This window comes from Mus musculus, chromosome 8 (genome assembly GCF_000001635.26).
Source record: "Mus musculus strain C57BL/6J chromosome 8, GRCm38.p6 C57BL/6J".
NCBI lineage: Eukaryota > Metazoa > Chordata > Mammalia > Rodentia > Muridae > Mus > Mus musculus.
This window is the reverse complement of record NC_000074.6, coordinates 14986871-15002266: the sequence shown is the minus strand read 5'-3', so window position 1 is coordinate 15002266 and position 15396 is coordinate 14986871. Positions and strand designations below refer to the sequence as shown.

At 52.0% G+C, this 15396-nt stretch overlaps 1 protein-coding gene and 1 long non-coding RNA gene across 16 annotated transcripts in view; one reads left to right on the top strand and one right to left on the bottom strand.

Annotated features, from left to right (window-relative positions):
- Positions 1–1181: 1181 nt before the first annotated feature.
- The window catches only part of Arhgef10 (Rho guanine nucleotide exchange factor (GEF) 10), a 94674-nt gene continuing 80459 nt past the window's right edge, over positions 1182–15396 (bottom strand). For 12 of the 15 annotated variants that reach the window (XM_030243425.1, XM_017312669.2, XM_017312673.1 and 9 more), the window contains 3 exons: positions 11033–11207; positions 4603–4725; positions 1187–2948 (listed from right to left, as the gene is read on the bottom strand). In XM_030243425.1, coding sequence (XP_030099285.1) covers positions 2437–2948; positions 4603–4725; positions 11033–11207 — 810 coding nt within the window. In that variant the 3' untranslated portion in view covers positions 1187–2436. Of the gene's footprint in view, positions 2949–4602; positions 4726–11032; positions 11208–15396 lie in introns of all 15 variants that reach the window. The other 3 variants (NM_172751.3, NM_001037736.2, XM_006508773.4) reach the window with 2 other exon arrangements.
- Gm35149 lies at positions 5703–8133 on the top strand. Its single transcript, XR_001778521.2, has 2 exons — positions 5703–6389; positions 7538–8133. It is a non-coding gene; the product is annotated as a predicted gene, 35149 (long non-coding RNA).

The window sequence follows — 15396 nt, the reverse complement described above, 5'->3', positions numbered from 1 at the left end:
CAGGACCTTGCTGAGCGCTGGCTGGCTTGGGGGCCTGCTTGTGTACTGAGCTCCAGCACCGACCTGACTACCTGTTGGAGCATCATCACACTCTGATTCCTGGGTTCTGCTTCGTGTTGCTCTCATGAGCCCTCCATTTATTTACCTTTCCACACCTCAGATTCGAGGAGGAGAGGCGACAGGGGCTGAATGCCGGGGACAGACAGCTGTTAGTCTGTGGGTTTGCCTCTCCTCAAATTTTGTCAAAACCTTGCCATTTTTACACACCCTTTGTATCTGGAGGGGTCCCAGTAGGCGGGACACAAGGTGTGGCGTCTCACAATGGGGCTGCAGCTTTCCGGAGAGCAAACAGGTTTCACACTCCCTCTCCTTTCCAGGAAGATGAGAGAAACTTTGAGGTATTAAGTGTTATTCTGAGTTTGAACGGGGTCGCGTGGATGCTGCTCTCCGAGGAGACTCCACGTACGTGACCCACACCTGACACACATCTCTCAGACTGGGGGCTTTTGTTAAGCTGAGGCCGCAGGCCCCAGAGGAAGGAAGCAACACGATGGGGTTCATGTCCAGTCCCCAGGCCTATGAAAACTTAACTTCATGACTGACACATAGAGGGTCTGGGAGCCAGCTGCTCATTAAGTGTGTTGGCTCTAGTGGGTTGCTTTGTTCAGTGGGTGCTGACACACCTGTGTCTCTCAAATCCAGGACTCACCAGACTCAGGCCACGCTAGCAGGGTTTCCCATCCTTTGAGCTCCCACCTCGGCTCTTGCTGGATGCTCATCACCCAGCCTGCTTCTCACAGGCCACTGCTGTGGTGGAGCTTGTTCTGTGCACAGCTTGTATCTGCAGTGTGGAAACGCCTGTGGCACCGGCCTTCCAGGACCAGGAACTTGGCATCTCTTCTATCTGTCCTCGAGGAGGCCACCTTGGTCTTGAAAAAATATCAGTAAGACATGCAAATTATATGCAAATTATTATTATATGACCTTGTGAGGTGATACTTCGTGAGAACTGGCAAGGGTGGGAGGCCTTGGAGGGTCTGAGCCCGCATGTGAGTCCATGTGAGTCGTCTTTTACACTTAGCAAAGAGTCTCTGCAGCTGGCCACTTCAATTCGGGGACTCAGAGAAGAGGGCTGCTTCCTTCCTTTCGTATTTTACAGGGGGAAAAAAAGCAACTTGAAATACTGTATTCTAAAATAGAAAGTCTTTTATTTTATCAAATAAGATAGCAGCTAACAGTTTGAAAAAGCTTGGGTATATGTGCAATTTAGAAAAATATTTGGCTAAGTTAAAAGTTAGCATTTTAGTCCTTTGTAAAGTGCTGAGAAGTTGTTCCTGGTGAATAATATCTGCATTAAATTTAAAAAAAACAACTTTTTTTTAATCCATCCAGTAAGTGAAACACTGATGTGTAATACAGCTGGAGCAAACAGAGTCTATGGGTTACTCATGCCCCTTGACGTTCAAGTGTCCCACGTGACCCTGTGTGTTCTTTGGGAAGGGGGGGGAGGGTGGTACAGGGATGGCAGGCAGGTGCAGGGGCGGGCAGCGGCTGACTGATCAGCATCATGGACCACTCAGAAGGAGTGTCCAACTGTGTGGATGGCTCTCTGACAGCAGGTGCACAGAAGACCAGAGACACATCTAGCACCATCCCTGCATGACTGGGCCGGCACATGCCCCACGCAGACATTAATGTCACTTAGTATGAGAAGGCAAGTATGATTTGGCGTGGAAGCTGGAGTTCAATGTTGACAGGTACTGAACATTTTGGCTTCAAGTAAAGATTATGTGTGAAATGCTACAGAGAGTACATTGACTAAAATGTTAACTGTTGATTTTTAATAGAAAAAAAATGCAATATAAAAACACTATTTGTTAAAGGGCACAGTACACACAACAGTCTACTTTGGAAAGCCTTGGTCACTCCTTCCAAAAAGGGCAAGCTGACTGGACTGGGGTGTGTTACCTGGCTTTCTAAATTGTTACAATCTGTATTCTGGGATTAAAAAAATATAGAGAATATAAATAACAGTAGTGAGTCTGAGTCAAGTAGAATGATTTTAAGGGTTGTTAATGACCTCCTATGCTACTAGGTGCTATGTTGTTTCCCTGTCAGCTCTCTGAGATGGGACTGGAGCCCACACAGCCAGCTCACTTTATGTATCAGGTGAATGATGGGGCAGACTGTAGCATTATCCTGGACTGTGGTCCAGTGACCCCACAGCCAGGGCGCTCCCCTGCTTCCCTGGCACAGCTGGGCTCCGTTGTGCGATGGGAGGAAGGCAGGAGAGCAGAGTGACCACAGAATATTTCTTTTCCAAACTCTGCTTCCAGTTGGTCCCGGTGGTGTGGATGCAGCCTCTGTCAGCTGGCCCTGCATCCGGCTGAGAGTTGTCCTTGATTGCCACCTTATGCCAGGCAGCAGCCTCCTGACCTACATGCCCAGCAGGGGGATCTGCCACACCATCACTGAAGAAACCAGGTCCTCCTGAGAAGGCTGCCTGGCCTTCCTGTGCACCCGCCGGTGGCCCTGGCCCCCACATACCACCAGCGCTGAACTGGCTCTTGCTCGCCTAGAGCCCTGTGGTCTGCTCCTTGGGGAGGCACTGGGGTCCCTCAGCAGGTCACACAGACTGCTGTCCACAGATCTGTGCTCTAGGGAACTGGAGCCATGGGACAGGTTCAGTGACCCCGAGGACGAAGACAGATCATTCTTTTGAGTTGGCAATCCTAGGGAGTCTCCCAACCAAACGGATGTGTAGGTGTCAGGCTGGCCCGGGCAGGAAGGACCTTCCTCGCTGCAGAGCAAGTCCTTGGGGTCTTCATCCTGAAGCTCAGAACCGGAACGTGGGCTGTCCCTGGCTCTGTCCTTGTTTTGAAACGCCGTGGCTGAGACGATGAACTTAACGGGCCCGTTATGCGCATGGTAGGAGACCATGCCTCGCCCTGGGGGACAATTCAACAAAGATCTTTAATAACAGGCATGCAGCATAGGGTATCAAAGTGCCAGATCTAACCCCATAGCTCCTACCTAGACAGAAGCTTGGCAGGCGGCACTAACACAGGGTGATTAAAGCAGAAACGCCCTAGATCACGTCACTGTGGTGGACGTAGTTACCCAAAGCCTTAAACTGATGGCTCCATGGGTAAGAAAGCTTAGTGTTCTCAAAGAAGACAAGGGGGGGGGGAGGGAGCGAGGTGTGGGGTCCTGACACCCATACCGGGCAGCTCGCACCTGCCTGAAACTACAAACCCAGGGAATCTTAGGCTCTCATCCATGTGCACTGCACTCATATGTCATACATAAACACACACACACAGAGAGAGAGAGAGAGAGAGACAGACAGACAGACAGACAGACAGACAGAATACAAACATACATAAAAGTGATTTTCCAAAATTTAGATTACATTTTCTTATACTCACACCCCTGAAATAACATCATAAGAAGTTTTTAGCTTTGGGCATCAAACGCTTCCTCACTTGCTCTGTGCAAATGCATCTTATTTCCCTACGTCTTAAGAAGCCAAACACTGAAGTGGTCCAGTGTTAGGAACTCAATGTCTACACTATCAGAAGCTCCTGGCAATTTCTATTGCAAAAGTTTCCAGAGTGTGAAAAATCAGGACTTCAGTCTCCCTGTGGTGTGACCCAGCTGTCGGAGACACCTGGTGGGCTCCTCCTGGCCACTGGCAGGAGAGCCGCCTCCCTATGTCACTGATCTCCGCCATGTTTTGGGGGTGCAGAGTAATGTGAGGTTCAACTTGGAGAATACAACTGAAGAAAGGATCAGTGGCGACAGAGGGAGAAGTGAATTGAGAAGGCTGACTGGGGCCTCAAACATACAAAGGATGCCCCAGTTTCTCTGTTGGTTAGCATACACTCCACGATTGAAACTTTACCTCCTAACAAAACGGAAACTTTTACAAGGAGTGAGCGTGTGTTGGGGCAGGTAGCTGGGTGCCAGGTGTGAATGCCTGTCATGTGAGGCCCCGGATTTAACCCTTAGCATTGAAGATGAAAGATGGGGTGAGGGAGGAAGGGATGGGGGCGGGGCTGTAACAGCTCTCAACCATGGTCTCTTCAACTAAGGCAACCACTTCCTAAACATTTCCCCACCTCTCATTTGATCATGCAGGCTATCTCTTCCATGCTACTGAAGTCTTCCCATCATGCTTTGTTCCTGGCCGGGGGGGGGGGGGCTTGCCTGAATAGCATCCTGGAGTAGAAACCCCAAGACCCATGAAGTTGGGCTGCTTTCCAAACCTGCCGTCCAGTGTGAACTGGGATTGCCAGAAGCAAAACTCAGGGGAGGGGTTGTGTACCCAGCCTCCTTCTCTACACCCAAGAAGAAGGGCTCCATTTCCACTGAGCAAACCCCTGTGCTCTGAAGGGAACTGATGGGTAGGAGAGTGTTCAGGATCAGTTCTCTGGGGACTACCAACAATGACAAGAAAAGCAGAAGTATAAAGAGAACATGCAAATGAGCAAGTTATGTCTCTGCTAAGTACCCTACAGTTCTCTAAAGATGACAGGACAGCAGCTGCCTCTCCTCCTAGCTGCTCTGAGGAGAGGCAGGCACACCGCTGGGTCCACTTACCTGTCACTTTGGGGATACCCTGAAGCCGAGGGACTGGCAGGGCCACCACGACACCCAGGCTGGTACCGACCATGAGCAAGCCGTGGCAGACGAGCAGGCTGGTCACAGATAGACGCTGGTGCCCTGGGTCAGAGAGAGAAAGAAAGTGTCTGATGCCCGCTCAGGCGGCAGTGCTGGGTGGGAAGCAGGGGGTGGGCGTGAGGCTGGGGAATGTTCCCAACATCAAGGCCAGTCTCTCTAGTCTCCTAAGCCTTGTGGCAGGGTAAGCTGTTAGGATGCTCACACCTGTGCTGAGCCTTCCTCAACCAGAAGAGAAAGACAAGGTCCTTGGGGGGTTCTGTCAGTGCACCTCAACTGGATAGCAGCCATCACACAGGCAGGTCTCCAGTCTGTTTTCAGACCAGCCTTGCTCGAGGTGAACCAACCCAGAGCTATCGAAATCATCTGCTTCCACACAGTTGCAAGGGCCTCCTTCCCCACCCCCCCCCCTCTCGTGTGCACACACATGTCTCTTACAGCACACACACACACACACACACACACACAGAGGCAGCACAGTGCAATCAAGAGGCACTGTCTGCGGGGCTTCCAGACTTTCACTTCAAGTATGCCCGAAATCACGTTGCTAGTAGTCTCTGGGACGCCTGGGCTGTTCTGGCAGCCTGCTCTGTAACCAGGCCAGCAGGCCAGCAGGGGGCCTTGGGAGGAGTGGGTGTCACTGCCTGGTGAATGTGTGTGTGTGTGTGGGGGGGGGGGTGCGGGGGGGGGGGTTATCTTCAGTCTCTCCAGCTCCAGAGTATCAGGAAGCCTGCAAGGGCACTCTGCGGCCATGGAAAGTGACACTGGGTTCAAAGAGTCTTAAGACTGGTCCTGGGGTTGGGCCCAAAGCCAACCAGCACAGAGGGAGGCACGGAGTTTGCTCAGGGAGCGCCCTTTGACTCGTTTTCTGTAGAACAAAGGTTATTTTTGCTATATCTGCCTCTGACACAAAGTTCACGCTAAGGACAGGCAAACACTGGGGCCCAAGTGGACTTCGTGTCTTCAGAGGCCACTTTTATGAAATGCTTAGACTTCAAAACAGATGTTTTAAAAAGAAAAGGCTTTTTAAAAACAAACAAAAACCCAAACAACAAAAAAACTTCGTAACAGTGATCTGTACAAGTTTCCAGAAGCTCGCGGTATTTAATCCCTGCGATTCTAGATGTCTGTCTTATCTGTAATGGCGTGCACCTTACGGATGCACCGCAGTTGATCCCACAGTGGCCTGGAACTCTGTGAGCAGCTGATTTGCCTTTCAAGAGCTGTTGAGAAGTTCCAGAGCCGCTCCGCGCCATTACTGCTGACTGCTGTGTGAGTCGACCCCAACATACTGGAGCCACTTCCTCCACCTGTCGCCCTGCCTTGAGCCAGGAAAACAGATGGGAGGATGGAAAGTTCCAGTGAGTCTGTGGGCACTTCCTTTTTAAGACAGATTTAGGAACCTCGGAGGATAGATACATCCTCACCCCAAGGTCTCAGCTGTGCTCTGCGCAGGGGCCTGAGGACCAGCCACGCCCACGGACCCAGGCTGCCAATCAACTGCACGCAAAGCTCCACAAATCACAGCCTGCCACGGTTGCGCTCTTCTGACTCCTAAAAGGTTTTGCGTTGGGAGACATACTTTCCTTTACTTTTTCTACAAGGAAGAATTTTTGAATTCATGGCTTTTAGAGTGTTCATCTGGGCTTTTAGAGATGCCTGTGAAATACTTTTGCTGTGAACAATCTCACTTCAAAGACAATTAACAGGTAAACCGGGCTTCTCATGTGTGTAATGTCATCTCATTTGGTAGCTTCTAAAAATGACTTATCATCAAAGCACGAAGGATGAAAGAGTCGCTAGATATTTCTGTTCATCCAGAAATATATCTTGTATCCTTCATTCTCTCTTCGATTCTCCCACATGTAAACAGTGTGTGTGTGTGTGTGTGTATTTTTTTCAGAGAAATTTCACTTTTACACCTACATTATCTTAAGTATAGTAGGAATCTGGGAAGTGTTCCATTGCCTTTTCAAAGCTGCCCCTTCTGTCGGAAGTGTGTTTCCCCAGGAGAATGAAGAGACTAACATGGTAGTGTCTTACAGTGGGATGAGACCTAGAGGGGAAGGGCAGGAAGCTGGGAGACAGAAACCCTGCATGGATGCAGAGATAAAGGGTGCCTAGGGGCGATGTAACAGGGCCTCACACACGATCCCCAAACACTGCCCCATGTCGTTAAGAAAAAAAGGGCCTTAATAATAGGAAGAAAGCAAGTGAGCCCCAGATGCTGCTATTTCCTATTTTTTATTTAGGGACTAAATACAAACTTGTTCCAGGAACTGGCCATTGGCTGCCCGGGTCACCCCCCAGCTGCCCAGAGAGATGCTGCCCAAGTGCCAGCTGTGTGTGTGCCTGCATCCAGTTCCCCATTCACACACAGCCACGAGCACAAGCTAACTCACAGCCCCCATCCAGTCCCCATTCACACATAGCCACGAGCACAAGCTAACTCACAGCCCCCATCCACACATAGCCATGAGCACAAGCTAACTCACAGCCCCCATCCACACATAGCCATGAGCACAAGCTAACTCACAGCCCCCATCCACACATAGCCACGAGCACAAGCTAACTCACAGCCCCCATCCAGTCCCCATCCACACATAGCCATGAGCACAAGCTAACTCACAGCCCCCATCCACACATAGCCATGAGCACAAACTAACTCACAGCCCCCATCCACACATAGCCATGAGCACAAGCTAACTCACAGCCCCCATCCACACATAGCCATGAGCACAAGCTAACTCACAGTCCCCCATCCACACATAGCCATGAGCACAAGATAACTCACAGCCCCCTGATGACTAGGGCCGTGGCACTTAGAAGACTCACACTCATTTTTTTTTTTTAATAGGAAACTTGGCCCTTTGACTTGACTGCATCACTTCTGGACGCTGTATCCGCTCCACGGGGACACAGGAGGTTGAGTGTGGCCCAGCACCTCTGTCACCCCTCTCTGCTTGCTCTGAGTTCAGAGGACAGGACAGGAAACACCTGTGCAGCAACCCCGGGGCTGCCTGGGGCCTTCCCACACTGCAGCCACACCTTCTGTTTCTTTGCTCGCTGAGTCCCACGCCTGCCCCTGGCTAAGGTCTACTGCTGGGCCGAGAGTGCACAGTGTGGTGGTTTACGTTAGGAGCCTGTGCCGAACGGCCTCAGAACTGAATTCTACGAGGAAGGGGAAGGCGACCTTCTGAGACCCCAATTCATGTGGTCCACAGGGTGGTCTTAGAGGAGAGTGCTCTGATTAAGTTCTGATGGTTACAGCATCTTTTTTTTTTCTCGAAATTTTGTTCTTTTTGGCTCAGTGTGTCTCCATCAGCAGGACCCAGTTGGGTTTTTACAATGACATGAAAAGACGCTTGCCTGTGCTGTTTCCACACACGCCTGCGTGGGCACTTTCTGCGCGCAGTAGTACATTAGTGGCTCAAACACTCAGGCTGCGGTGAACACTGCTCTGAAACACTGTCTTTATTCTATCTAAACCACAGCGTTTGTGTGTGTGTGTGTGTGTGTGTGTGTGTGTGTGTGTGTGTGTGTGTGTGTGTGTGCCAGAGATCAGACAGCCCACCAGGCATGTTCTGGGATGCTAGGAACTACTGTTGGACATGGGAGACAGAACGGGGGTTCTCGTTCAGGCAGAGTTCGACTGGGTTAGTCTTCCCTAGTGGCCAGGCTGGGGATAGCTCCACAAGACCACTGGAAGAACACTGGAGGCTGAGAGCCTGATAAGGCCTCCCAAAGGTGGAGTGGAAGCCACTTAATAGCTGGCACAAGACACTGCAGAATGTCTTCCCTTCAGCCCCAGGCTTCCCAGTCCATTCTGGTCTGACACACCTGTCTGTCCCACCCACACACGAATAAGAAGCACAACGAGCTACACAGAAGCAGATCAAAATCTGTGACAGAGGGTCTCCCCCACCCCTGCTGTGTCCAACATGACTTCTATCAGTCCATCGTCCACGGCTGTGACCAAATACCTGACATTAGCAACTTAAAAGGACAAATGACTCCGGCCCATGCTTTCAGTAGTTCCATGGCTTCTATGCTGCTGGCAAGCCAGCATATGACAGAAGGGTGTGTGGAGGAAAGCTGTTCATCTCATGATAGCTGAGAAAGGTTAGGAGCTGTGTGGAGGAGTGGGGTGGGGGGCATGTGTCCAAGGCATTCCTCCAGCAACACGCCTCCTCTAACTACACCCCATTTCCTAGTTTCCTCTACCTCTCAACACCATTGAAGTATGAAGCCACCGTTGGATTAGGCCAGAGCCCTCATGGTCCAACTGTCCCTAACCTTAAACCCACAGGCTGTCAAGGGGCAGTGCTATATTCAAACCATAACACTTTCAAGAGACTCTGGCATGCCCTTTGATCGGTGAGGTGGGTGGGCCTCTGGAAAATGGAAAACAGTCCCATGAATCTGGTGGTGCCAAGGAGGGCCAGGCTTTGTAGGGAAGGTTGGGAACAGTCAATGCTTGGCCAACTGGAAGCAGAGCAGGAGGCTGAGGAGGGGCAGCCATGGCTACAGGCGAGCGGAAAGAAACACAAGAGTGCCCTGCAGTGCACCTCAGCTACAGACAGAACACTGCACACCCGAGCCGGCCGGTTAGTCAGTGTTTCCCAGTCAGCACTGGCTGCCTGCCTGGGAGGGAGGAGCCTGTACCCACACCGGGTCAGTACCAGGCAGGGGAGAGGAAGTGGGCAAGTGTGCCCTCGCACGTTCGTACGCACCCTGCTGGCCTGAGTCAGTAGCAAGGATTGCCAGTGGATCTGCTCGGAAGCCGGACAGAGGAGAGCAGCCCACAGGTCATTTTTTTTAAATTAGGTACACACCGAGGTCATGGGAAACACCAGTTAACAGAGGGTCGGCAAGATGGAGAGCCTCACAGCTGCCTCACTGTTCACCTGATGGTCTTGCTGTTCCATTGCACTGTATCATGTACGAGGATTATTTTCATAAACACACACACACTCACACACACACACACACACACACACACACACACACACACACTTCACTCACTGGCCAATGCCTCCTTCTCCCAGTCTCTGACAGAAACTGCAGGCAGATGAACACAAGGCAGCCCCCACCCTCACCCACCCACCCCTTCCCCTGCCCTCAGATGGAGGCACTGTGTGACCCCACACATTCCTGTGGTTGGTTCTCAGGATTCCAGGAACCATGGCAACCACAGCTGCTTCCCTGGAGGCCACAGGGCACCAGAGTCAGGATCTGGGCCCCAGAACAATCTAACTCCTGTCCCTTCCCATGTCAATAGAGAGTGCAGGGCATTCTCTGGCCGGATGCAAGCATGTGCTGGCGGCTGGTGACTCTGACACGGTTTCTGTCTAAGGGCGAGGACAGATGCCAACAGCAAACACCTGTCCAGATGATCCACAGAAGCATGCTGGGGGCGGGGGGCAGCCTTGATGCTGAATCACTTTTGTTTTCTAAAAATAACATGTATTTAAAAAAAAAACCCTCCATATTCCTAACGAAATAAAATAGCCTACAATTATCTAAAAAAAAAAAAAAAAAACGGTCAGCGGCCAATCCCACAGGGAAATGCTGGTCAGCAGCCCTAGATGCCTTGTGTCCTCAGGTCTCAGCAGATCTTATCAGTTGGCACCTGTCTTGCCTCTCTGCCTCCCCATCACTCCTCATGTCGGCATCATGACCCCTGAGTTGTTGTTATGCTTTTCCAAGGCGCCTGGAATGGCTTAGCAAACGCTATCCAACACATGAGTTGACAAGTGGCCACGCCCCCACGCCCATCACTTACTTTCTAACTCCGCCCATTACTGTGCTCACTGTTCCCATCTTTCTCCCACGCTCCCCCTGCAGCCTGTTAGGCAGAACCCTGTGGACAAAGGGCCAGCAAGATGCACTTGAGCCTCTCCCTACAAGACCATCCTCCCCAAATCCACCCTGGCATGGCCTCTCTCCTCTCCCTGTTCAAAGTTTTCAGTGATTCCTATTGGCCATGGATATATTTAGGACGATTTATTTTTCCCGGTCTTGCCTCTGGTGCCACTATGTGGTCCACTGTGGCCATTAATGCAGTCTTCATTATATTTGTAGACAGGATGTATACCTGTCTTTACAGGCTACATGTTCATATACATGCTCACACATGAAGCCATGCCAAGTACTACACACAGTAGCTGTGCGCCTATACACACAGGGCACATGTGAACACCCAGGGGCTATGGTCCACATTGGCTATGTGTGCCTTAGCAGCTGATGTCCCTTGAACATCTGCTGCCCTTTCCCCTTCCTTCTGAGGGACCCGGTTGCAGGCTGTATGAGGGACAAGGACATTAGAACCCTGCCTTCCTGGGGGCAGTACCTGGCAGCATGCTATGCACAGGGGCATCAATGTTGACATCCTGCAGGTGCTTCAAGGTCTCTGTGTGGAAGAGGCGGAGGGTGGACCCCGAGGTGAAGGCAATCCAGATGCCAACGCCAGCCACAGCCATGTGGGAGATGACCATCCCTTCATCTTGGTGGGCCTCCAGCTGATTCTGGGGGAATGGAGGAAATGAGGTCACACAGGGTATCGAGGGGTACAGCCAGAGTCTACAACAGTGCTGAGGGCAAAGATGCCACACGGCGGGGCTAGGCTGAGTCACTCCTGGGGATCATGGGGTCTGGGTAGAGATCAAACCCGTGACTGTCAGAGCAGTGGCCTCCGTTCACAGCCACAGAATAGCACCCGTGGGCACAACGCTCTTGAGGCTTCCCCGAGCAGGCAAGTCACTCACAGAACCCAACGCTACTTGCCTTTTATCATGGTACCTTCACAAGCTGAGAGAACAAACTCAACACAACATGAAAGGGGCTACAGGGCGAATGGCTGCTGGCTTAGATCCCTAAGGAGACCCAGCCCACTGAGCAGCACAGCCGTGGGTACCTGGGAGGAGGTCCTTCTCTCCAATCCAGATAAAGCCTGCCGCTCTCCCTCAGACGTAACAGTCCTAGGGTTGCTTCCCTTGAGCCCTGCCTGAAGCAAGCAGCCCTGCCCACAGGGCACTCATTCCCCAATGGGCACCCTCACGGCATCGTTACCGCACAAGGCCTTGCTGGCACACCTCAGCTATACGGTCATCTTGAGACCAGAGGGGGTGTAGAGGCCAAAGCCAAGCCAAGGTGCGGCGTAACAGCACCACAGAAAGTCAAGTAATTCACAGTCAGCATCAATCTTGCCTCTCTAAATCTCAACAACTTAAAATGCTCAGGGGTGGGGGTGAGGGGAGAGACGGGGACAGACATAGCTCTGTGTCCTAAGAGAACAAGGGTGCGCAGCACATGACCCATCAATCGCAGAGGCAACAGGCTTGCCAAGGTTGCAGTAACCCACACCCACACAGATGCTCCCAGAAGAGCTGGGCTGAGCTAAGCTACAGCCTGCATTAACTGTATCTCATTTCAATGGAAGATTCCAGGGTAGGAGTGGCTTTGCTTGTCTGTGGTGGCAGAACCCAGGTTAGGAGCTGTATGGGGATGTCTCCCAACCTTGTCTCCTCGGCCTGTTTTTCAGGCTGCTTGATGCTGGCACACACAAACTAGATTGATTTTTGGATATTGATCTTGTAACCTCCGACCTTGCTGAATTTTAGGTTTTCTTGTTGTTGTTGATGTTTTGTTTGATTTTTTTAATCTGCCAGTGTTGTCCCAGATTCCTTAGGGATTCTGTATTCAAGACTATAGCTTAGCAAATTCTCCTCCGTCCAACCCGACAACACCCACTCAGCCCAACCCCAGCATCTCAGGTAATAACAGTCAACTCTGTGTGGGCAGAGGAGGAGGCGGGCCCCTGAGTCCTCTTTGTGTGTTCACTTACGCTGTTGCCATGCCAACACACAGCTTCCTCTATGTGCCCTGAGACGCTAGCACTGGCCTGGCCCCCAGACTCCTCTCTGTGGGTTCATGTTGTGCACGGTCTGTCTGATGTTCACTGGACGGCCCTGGGGACAGTCTTCCTAGATGCCTTCGCACGGAGAATGGACTCTGTGGCCGGCACTGCCACCCCCACAGGGGCTGTCTGCTTCACTCTGGAGCTCAGGCTGGGTACAGGGACACTTCCTGGGATGCTGAAGAAGGCTGCTGCCCACTAGTCTCGGTGCTGGCATGGTCTTCAGGGTTCTGAGATGCACACCCGTCCACCCACACACACCCTGCACAGTCAGGCATCACTGGAGGAGGAAGTCTGGATCGACAGACACCTCTGCTTCCTGCGTAACTCTGGCCTTAGCACATTGGGTAGATCACTGCGATTGAACTCAGGTCACAAAGAAGCAGGGACCTTCCACGTAGAGCTTGTAATCCAGACACAAGGAATGCACGTCCCCTGCCCAGGACCCTGCCCCTGAGGCAGCTGGGGTGCCTTGGTGGGGGTGCAGGGGGGGGGCTGTGATCCAGTGCCAGGGACTGGAGAAAGAGGTGGCTCTGAATCTCATGCCTGGTCCAAGCAAGGGACGTGGGGTCAGCGGAGGGTCAGACTGCTCTGTGTACTGTTCTCATGACACAGCTAAGCTCATACCTGCCCAGCTCTGGAAATTAGCATCACTTCCTCATTGCAGTTACTCTGTGGAGGTCAAGGCAGGACAGTTTGCCTTGCATTACCGGGTTTCTGTAAGTGCTGAACTGAAGGAGCCTTCCCTTCCCACCCGTTGTCCTGTGCTCTCGGAGGGTGCAGAACTGTCTGCAGGGATAGATGGTCCTCTGCGCATTTGGGGGCACAAATCTTGATCAGGGCTGCCCGTCATTTGAGTTCAGGGTGGAACAGTGACTGCCCCAGGGAACCTGCGGAAGCTGAGTCACAGGACTTTCAGGGAGGCTTGAGAAAGCAGAGCAAGAAACCGGAGGATCAAACAGCGGGTCCCTCCTTCCTCTCCATGTCACACACCTACCCAGCCTTCCCCGGAAGCACATGTGGCCAGCTGCAGCTCCAGGGTCTCCAGTCCCCAGCAACCTTCTCAAGCACTTGATGGAGTGGCAGGGTCATCTTCCAAGAAAGCACATTTCATAACACCTGGTCGGTATCTAGGGTCTCTGGATGCTCAATATCACATGGAAAGTGGGCGATGTGACGTCTGCATCAGGGCCTTAAGGACCAAGGCGCTAGCTCCAGCAGACTTGGCTGTTCCCATCTCTGCCTGCAGACCAGGAAGCTGGGAGGAAGCCCAGACCTCTTGCCCTGGATCCCATACACTGGGCTGAGAGATCTAGGTTCCTGCTACTGTGGGGTCCTCCTGGCCCTGTCAGACCCGCTCTGCCCTCTCACTTGGTCATCACTTGGTCCACACTTCAACCTGAGGACTACAGTTCCTCCTGGAGTCACATCACTATGACACTCTCTGTATCCCTTCCCATGCCTTCCTTGTGAACTCTGCTTATCTTTATGGAAGTGGTGACAAGGCCCTATGGTTTGCTTTTTGCAACCATAACCATATACACAGACTCAGGGCAGATACAGTGATTGGACATTACAAGGCCAGTTCTGACCTGGGCATGGCTTTACCATGCCTGCTGAGGGCTGGGCAGAATGGAGTCACCAGAGCTCCACAGCACCCGACACTGTCCCGTGGCTGGGCACAATGCCAGGGTCTGCTCTACGGTACATGGTACTTGGCAGGTACACAGCAGTATGTACTGGTGCTGGATGAAGGACCAGGGCAGCATTGGTTCAGCTCTGTGATCCTGGGCATGGATCCCCTAAGTCTGGTGTCCTGTTTGAAAGCAGGGACACAGGCCCAGGGCCTGTTCCTTCCCTCCCTGCGAAACAGTTTCTGAGCATGCCTCAGAGGTCACAGGGATGCGGGGATGGATGGGTGGAGCCCTGGCCGGTGCTGCTCTGTTAACTGTCACAGGATGACCGTGGCTGAAGACTACTTCGGGGTTGCTGTATTCTTGTCCTGGCTGTTCATCCTGTCTGTCCCTTTATCCCTTTTCTTCTATCCACCTGAGTCTAGTAAAAAGCACCATAAATGGTGGAAACTCAAGAGCAAGGAAAGCAGCCTTCAGTTAAGCTTCTCCAGTAATGATGCCATAACTGTGCCCCATGGCTCTAGGAAAACAGCTGGGAAGTTAGCATCTACTGGAACCCCAGAACACCAGCCTGTTCATAAACTTAGATTGCTTTAGACTGGTATTAGTTTTTTGAGATTAGATTTTTAAACACACACACACACACACACACACACACACACTCAAAGGTAAGAAGGAAAGCTAACACGCAGCTGGGAAAGAGAAAAGATGGCAAGGGGCTGGAGAGACGCTCAAGGATTAAGATCACATACCACTCTTGCAGACAACCAAAGTTTGCCTCCTAAGCTCCCAAGTTTGGTTGCTCACAGGGGCCCGTAACTTCAGCTGCAGAGGGTCTAACACCCTTTTTGGCCTTTGTGAGCACCTGCACGTGCACACACACACACACACACACACTCACAGAAATAACATGTAGAGAATAGAGTTCCTCCCTACGTGACAGTCAGCATAGGAACCGCCCTCATGCTTGGCAGGAGGCAGACCTGTCCTTTGGGAGGCATTCTGACCCAGGCTGCCAGGTTAGAGACCCCAGACCCAGGATGCCCTGGCCTATGAGCCTTCCTGTTCAGCCCTGCAGCAGCTGTGAGGATGCCTCGCCCTCAGGGCCTCCTCCCTAATGGCTCCCAGTGCTCCCCACCCTGCACGACCCAGGCTTAGCCGTAG